At 40.3% G+C, this 7993-nt stretch overlaps 1 protein-coding gene across 1 annotated transcript; it reads left to right on the top strand.

Moving 5' to 3' along the window:
• The first annotated feature begins 2511 nt into the window (after positions 1–2511).
• Positions 2512–5338, top strand: LOC108253911. Its single transcript, XM_017448733.2, has 6 exons — positions 2512–2548; positions 2855–2986; positions 3038–3098; positions 3559–4307; positions 4655–4767; positions 5333–5338. Exons 1-6 carry the CDS (start codon positions 2512–2514, stop codon positions 5336–5338), a joined length of 1098 nt encoding a protein of 365 aa, XP_017304222.2.
• The last annotated feature ends 2655 nt before the right edge of the window (positions 5339–7993 follow it).

The following is a 7993-nucleotide window of genomic DNA, read 5'->3' as shown; positions in this document are numbered from 1 at the left end:
CTTTAGAGACTGCGGCTCTAAACAGTTCGGCTGTTGATATGTTAAACCATTCTCTCAGATTTTTTAACCACGAGGTTCGTCTCCTTCCCACTGACCTTTTTCCTACAATTTTCCCCCGAATTATAAGGTGTAGGATTTCGTATTTCGTTCCTCTCATAATGTGTCCAAGATATTGTAATTTCCTTTTCTTTACCTCTTCCAGGATTTCTACATTTTTCTTTATTCTCCTCAGTGCCTCTGTGTTGGTCACTCGCTCTGTCCAAGATATTTTCAAGATTCTGCGGTATGTCCACATTTCGAAGGCTTCTAGTTTTCTCTCGCAGGCTTTGTTTAGTGTCCAAGCTTCTACCCCGTATAGGAGGACCGGGAAAGTATAGCATCTAAGCATCCGAATTCGCAGGTCTAAACTTAGGTCGCGGTTGGTGAAGAGTTTCTTCATCTTCATAAAGGATGCGTGCGCTTTTTCAATTCGGATTTTGATCTCGGCGGGGCCGTAGTCCATTGAACTGTTTACATTTGTTCCGAGATAGTTATAGCGTTCTACCTTCTCTAGTTTCTCACCTTTAGCGTATAGGGATTCTTCGGTTGTTTGCGATTTGGTAATCAACATGAACTTGGTCTTTTTTGTGTTCAGGGTGAGTCCGTATGCCTCGCTTGTGGTAATGACTTTGTTGAGAATATTCTGGAGATCTTGGATGTTTTCAGCAAGGAGCACTGTATCGTCGGCGTATCGGAGGTTGTTGATAGGGGTGCCGTTCACACATATTCCGCCAGCTACATCTTCCAGTGCTGTAGCGAAAATCTCTTCTGAATATATGTTGAAGAGGAGGGGAGAAAGCACACAGCCTTGTCTCACCCCGCGCTTGATGTCTACTGGTTCTGTGAGCTCTGATTGAATGAGGACTGATGCGTTTTGGTTGAAGTATAAGTTGGCGATTATTTTTATCTCTCGTGAGTCGATCTGTTTTCGCTTTAAGATCTCTATTAGCTGGCCATGTCTCACTTTGTCGAATGCCTTGTTATAGTCAATAAAGCAAGCGTATACGTTTTGGTTGACATCCATACATCTTTGCATCATCACGTTAGTCAATAAAGCAAGCGTATAGGTTTTGGTTGACATCCATACATCTTTGCATCATCACCTTGTATGGAATCAGTGCTTCCCTTGTGCCGAATCCGTTCCGGAAGCCAAACTGGGTGTCCGATATATTCCCATAATGGGTGTCCGATATATTCCCATAATGGGTGTCCGATATATTCCCATAATCCTGATGTTGAGCCGATTTCATTTCTAAGATAACGTTGTGGGCTTTTCCAAGGTCATACATGCTCTTCACATTCCACGTGCCGATTTTTATTTACCGTCGTATGTATGAAATCTAAAGATAAACTCAAGTTTAACTTGAAATGAAAATCTTGCCAAATTTCATGAAATCTAGCCAGTTATTAGGTATAGGTTTGTTTTTTAGAAAATTATGTGGGTAGATATTAGGTAATCTGTGAGAATTCTAAGGATCAAGAAAATGTTATTATTATGGAAGGTTTGGGCAAGGTCAAGAAAGGTTTGGGATTTCAAGAAAGGTATGTTATTGGGGTACACCATGAAGTACCTCAAAAAGCCAGTTATCTCAAGAAATGACTTGAAATTGGCAACATTGTTCGTCTTAAGTTAAACTTAAGTTTATCTTTAGATTTCATACATACGGGGGTATATTCCACTGCCGAGATTTAAAGGGCCCTTTCTTTACACCATCAGTGACCTCACATGCAAAATCTTTCTCTCTTCCTTCTTTGATGTCTGTCACTTTTCTCTTCTGTCATTCTGCTCTCTCTTCTATTCTGCTTTCTTCCATTCTGTTCTGTGACAGACTGATATTTGCCGTCTAATGTATTACGTGACTTATGGATTCACACAGTGTGTGGGGAAAAAGATTTTCAAAGCCATCGGAGGAATAGGGTGGACGAAAAGAAGTCGGTTGTCCTCACGAGGTTCAATGTACTCCGGATTTCAAAGGCTAAAAAGTTTTAGTAAAAAAAATTCGAGTGGAGGAGTGGAGTGTAAAGGAGAGCATAGCGCATAGAGCACATAGAGCATCGTGCAGCTAGGCTAGAGGAAAGAAACGATTGAAGGAAGGGACAACTTCAAAACATTGTTCGTCTTAAGTTAAACTTAAGTTTATCTTTGGATTTCATACATACGACGGTTAGTCTTTCAATAGAGAATTTTTCTTCGCAGTTGCATTCACAACTGTCCTCCCCGGAGATCCGCTTGGAAGACTTACTCCGGAATTAAGGAGCGCGGTAGCGCTCCGCCCCGCCAAGTCAAGAAAGTTTGACCGCGCTACTAGAGATATTATACGCGATTTTCTTTAGTTCTGACTTCAACCATGATGATAATTCTTGGAATATTATCGAGTGATACTTTAATACAGTGGTTTTCCGTGGCCATTGCTGCATCCTTATGCCGTTGACTCCTTCTTTCGAAGTCGTTCATCCGCCTTTTGGGCCACCATGGACCCAGGGACAAAAGAGTGCCCGGAGAGTTCTTGTTAGTCACCTCTTACGACAGGGAGGTCCTATTCTTTCCCGGGTACCACACGGGTTTCATATTTTTGTAGGAACAGCAAGTTAAATTGATTACTTTTACTACCTAAGTAAATACCTACTTACCTATCACTCAAGTAGTAAAAATCAACAAAATTTCAATCATCTACCTGCCTAGGACTTAAAGAAAAATTTGATTGTCAAAAAAAAATATTAAAATACCTACTACGCTGGACACTGTCTGGTAGAGTACCGGGTGGTATTGGTGAGAAATTGTCATCTATGATTGTTCATGACCTATTGGTTAAAGACGTGAACATTACCGATTTGTGGACATTAGATGTGCTCGGTATAAGAGACCCTCTAGAGAAAACTAGTAAACTAGAGCTAGAGCAAGCAACTCTTGAGCATTTCATGAGTACTGTGACTACCAACTCAGAAGGTAGATTTGAGGTACACTTGCCTTTTATTAAAAACCATCCCCCCATTTCAGATAACTACAATCTGTCGCTGAAACGTCTAGAGTCGACAGTGCGGAGACTGAAACGGGAGGGGTACGAGAAGGAGTACGGACAATGTGTATTTTCTCCCCAAACTTTCCTGTTATTTATTTCCCAACTGTAGAATGCCAATCAAAACCGGATGGGTGACAATGGTCCCATGGCCCGCACTTACATTTTGTGTTTAGACAGCCCTTGTTTCAATAATGGAACTTGATTTTTTTTTCTCTCTCTCTCTCAAGGTGTGTCCACATGGTCGACCGGCCATCGATCGATGTCGACTGAACCGTCCACACTGCCTCGATAACATAGATTTACCTCGTCGATCGACGGCCAGTCGACTATGTGTGAACGTAACTTTACTTACACATTATTTCCTTAGGGAACAGAATAGAACAGGATAGGATAGAATAGAATTTATCCTTTATCAACTCTTACGCTTATCTATGGTGTGAAATTGACCTTACAGGATGAAATTTTTAATTCATTATAACTTATAACGTGTTGTACGTAGCGTCTTGAGAACTTGCGTCACTTGCAAGAGGTATAACGCAAAGAAATTAGAAGTTCATCCTACACCGTTGCCGCAAGACCGAGTACGGAACGCTAAAGTGTTCGAAGTTTCCGGATGTGATCTTGCTGGACCACTGTACATCAAGACCGAGACCGGAACATCCAAAGTATGGGTGTGCCTATTTACCTGTGCAGTGTACCGAGCTGTACACTTAGAATTAGTTACGTCACTATCGACTGATAGCTTTCTCCAAGCGCTAAGAAGATTTGTCAGTCACCATGGGCGGTGCCGAGTGATGTACTCGGACCAGGGTACAAACTTCAAGGGGTTTGATACTGCCTGTGAGAAGTTAGACTGGACGGCAGTCATGCAGTTCAGTGGAGCAAGGAGAATTCAATGGAAATTCAATCCGCCATCAGCACCATGGTGGGGAGGTTTCTTCGAGAGGATCGTAGGAATCGTCAAGGGATTACTGAAGCGAGTGTTGGGCCATTCTCTTGTCACGTACGAGACAATGTTGACTCTGTTGAAGGAGGTGGAGTCGGTGATCAACAACCGACCTTTGACATACTTATCTGAGGACCCGCAGGACTTGTCTGTCCTCACACCAGCCATGTTTCTGCACGAACTGGAGGACTCCGGAGTGCCGGAGCTTGACTTGATTGAGAATGCTGACTTGAGGGTGCAATTCAAACATCGCCAGGACCTCAGAAGACAATTGCGTGAACGGTTCACTGCTGAGTATTTGGGTCAGTTGAAGCTCACTCACACAAAATTTTTTTTTTTTTTTTTTTTTTTTTTCCTTTTTTAGCAAATACTTTCATAATATTTATTTTAATAAATCAAGCTCAGAACTCATAACATAATAGAACAAAAACAAAAAAAAAAGTATGCTTATGATTCTAGCTCATTAATGATAATAATATTAATTGAAAGTTTTTGTAACCCTTTCAGCTAAGCTGGTGTTGGGTTACAAACAATATAAATAACAGAAATTCCTTTCTTCAAATTTCAAAAACAGTGATCTAATCTATTGTTATCCATACATATATTGATTTCATACTTCTTTTAAATTATAACCAATCAACAATGCAAGAGACTAAATCCAGTACAGCAAATGTGAGAACCAAACCAATGGCAGATGGTTTGGGAGGTGTGCCTGTGCCAAAGAATGTGAAAAGCAGCCCCGGGAAAGATGAGTTGATAAAGGTAAGAGCTTCATTTTTAGTCCATCCTTCCTTTATTATTACAATACCTAGTATTATTACAATAGGTCGGTCGGTCGGCTTTCTTCGTTTTTTAGTCCGTCCTTCCTTTATTATTACTAATAATAAAAGGTATAGTGGACGGACTATTGTATTCGCTTCGGTGTCTGTCTGTCAGTCTGTCCCCATAGAAGGACTTATCCAAACCTGGTCGACCTATATATCAAATTAAAGGTCTTTTTACCAGGATCACGAAAATGGTGGTGCAAATTTTGTCCAGAAAACCATAAAGCCAAAAATCAAAAAAAAAAAAGAAAACTGGTTTTTGGGGGATTTTTTTCACATTTTCTCACACAATTAATGAGCTCTAATCTTGAAATTTGTCGGGACGACCTATGAACTCAAAGCAAGAAAGTTTTAGATAACACTTCAGTTGTTAATATAAGACCAGTTTTAGCGTCACCTATGTTAAGCTACGCCAAGCAAGGCCAATGAATGGATGGGTGACTTAATCTGTTGCGTAAAACTTTGTAACTTTGTTAAGTTCTAGATGATAGGGATCTTTTTAGTGTTAAGAAATCAGAACTTTCAATTTTGAATTTTGCCGCTTTGAAAACTCTTGAGCGTATTTTCGGGTTTGATCATTTAAATGCGCTTTTCACCTATGGGAAGCGAGCTTTTTATAAACTCGCCAGATTGTGAGATCGTTTTGAATTTTCCAAGTCGAGATTTTTCTGGAAGGAAAAAGGAAATTTGACATGTTGATTTTCCATACAATAAAGTGAATTTCATGTTGTAAATACTTTTGAATCCTGTGTTTTCCAATTATATCCACCCTCTACCTACTGCACGAGGCAATCCGAACTCCGGTTTGGAAACATTTGGCGACCGTGACAGGACTTCTTCTAGACACACAAGCGTGTGAAGCCGACTGTGGTGAGCGTCAGGGTGGACAGTGTGCGCACTTTTGGAACTCAGGACGACATTCGGATGTATGGAAAGGTTGTAAATACTTTTGAATCCTGTGTTTTCCATTATATCCACCCTCTACCTACTGCACGAGGCAATCCGAACTCCGGTTTGGAAACATAATCATTATATTGGGAATAAAGGGAGAATGGGCTCTAGTCTTGATTTTAAATCATTACATGAAAGTAAAATCAAAAATCGGCCAGGCCAGTGTTATGGTACTTGTTCAGAAGTCTTGTCAATGAAAAATTGCTACAAAAAGGAGCTGTCACATAAGAGCAGTGACCAATGTAAATTATAAGGTTAGGTTGATCACAGAAAGGAGCTTTCACAAACAAGCCATGACCAGTGCTATTATAGGGTTAGGTTAAACACAAAAAGAAGCTTTCATAAATGAGCTGTGAACAGTGTTAGTTATACGGTTAGGTCAAACACAAAAAGGAGCTTCCTTTTGCATTGTTGTGGTTTCTGAATAATTACCAACTGTTGGTAAAATGGAAGAACAACTTGTTCTAAGCTGATAGTCGTAAAGGACTACTTATACTTCTACCTTTGACCCAAACAAACAACAGGGTAATTAACAACAGAGATCCCAAGTTAACTAAAACCCATGTAAAAAGGGTGGAGTTGATGCCGATTCGCAGTGACAAAACCCAACTAAGCCCCCCGACACAACCCAACACAGAGCCCAAACCCAAGTTCTACTTACAGTGTAGTAAGATAGGAGGCCAGAGTTGACATCTAGCACAAACCAGCGGTACTGCCAGCCTTTGACAACGTTCGTCCACTTGCTCAAAGATCCTTCCATTCTAGAGTTTTACTAAAATAAAAACCCCCAAACTTCTACGAAAAGTTGGCACTGAATATCTCCCGGTTAAAAACCCCCCGAAATAAGAACGTTCGTCCACTTGCTCAAAGATCCTTCCATTCTAGAGTTTTACTAAAATAAAAACCCCCAAACTTCTACGAAAAGTTGGCACTGATAATCTCACGGTAAAAAACCCCCCCGAAATAATTTTGTTCGTTGGCTTAGGTAAAATGTAAGTTTTGAAACAATTCTACGCCATAATTCGAAGAAATAAACCCGTTTTGAGTTCGATTATGATTTTTTCACAGATTAAAAATGTAATAAAAAGAGTGATGAAGATAAAAACCGAAATTTTGTTATTATTTTTTCTTTTTTTCATCTCCCATTTTTTCCCTATTTGTAAACAAATGAATCAGCTGATTACAAGGAGGTTGTGAAAAAGTGGATTTTGCACTTGAAGCATGTAAAATGAAGCCCATTTTAAATTTGCACAGCCATTGTGATGGCTTATATAAAGTTTAAGCGCTCAAATAAAGTTTAAAACCCTGTTTGATATTACGTCAAAAATACATCGCTCAAAGGCTCAAATCAACTTGAAAAGAATCTTTGCTCCTTTGCTAGTTTTTGTCTTTAACACTTTTGTACTTGCCACTCACTATCAGGATATCAGGTAGACCTGACGACAGGTACAGCTGATCAGGTCTACCTGATAGTGTGTGTGCTCATCAGATATCAGGTCGACCTGACAGACGGACCTTTTCAGACGTACCTGTCAGATCTACGTGATAGTCAGTGGCTGGCCTAATATCACCAATGATCTCAACTAACTTATGGAACTCTGATACCATCACATTCATACACGTCTAGGTAGCAACTCGATCACAAAACCGAAAAAAATTGACTCCGGGAATCGAACCCGGACATTCGAGACCAAAACTTGGCCTCAGTTTTAAATAATTCGAGGAACCTATCTGGTACTGTTTTACCTCATTGGAGTAAAAATTTCTTATCAAAATGATATCCGTGCTGCGCTCTGTCGGTTTTAATTTAAACTGTTTGTGATTACCTGATTATCGTTCTCTTCAAAGGGACGGCCAGCCTAGTTAGCTTGGTTGGTAGCGCGTCTGCCTCGTAAGCGCTAGGCCGCGGGTTCGATTCCCGCCCGGGGCGGTTTTTATCCTGAAGGGATAACGTTCGTTCTCGGAACGGCTGGATACCGCCAAGAGTTGCACCGACCTTAACCAAAAGTTTCGTGTCGCATCCTTGTCATTTGACAACTTCATACCAAATTTCAAGTCTCTAGCTCTTACCGTTCTCGAGATATTTTTTTTTACAGACAGACACAGGTGCGTGAAGTTAGCACCACAACTTTTGTATCCTTGTCACATTTGACAACTTCATACCAAATTTCAAGTCTCTAGCTCTTACCGTTCTCGAGATATTTTTTTTTACA

The sequence above is a fragment of the Diaphorina citri genome, unplaced genomic scaffold (assembly GCF_000475195.1).
Source record: "Diaphorina citri unplaced genomic scaffold, Diaci psyllid genome assembly version 1.1 scaffold4683, whole genome shotgun sequence".
In the NCBI taxonomy this organism is placed as follows: domain Eukaryota; kingdom Metazoa; phylum Arthropoda; class Insecta; order Hemiptera; family Psyllidae; genus Diaphorina; species Diaphorina citri.
This window is presented reverse-complemented; position numbering and strand designations above follow the sequence as displayed.

Coding starts and splice junctions, on each gene's coding strand:
- LOC108253911 (XM_017448733.2), top strand. CDS start 2,512: ATGGACCCAGGGACAAAAGAGTGCCCGGAGAGTTCTT. Junction 2,987..3,037: donor TGTGACTACCAACTCAGAAG/GTAGATTTGAGG, acceptor CCCCCATTTCAG/ATAACTACAATCTGTCGCTG. Junction 3,099..3,558: donor CGGAGACTGAAACGGGAGGG/GTACGAGAAGGA, acceptor TGTTGTACGTAG/CGTCTTGAGAACTTGCGTCA.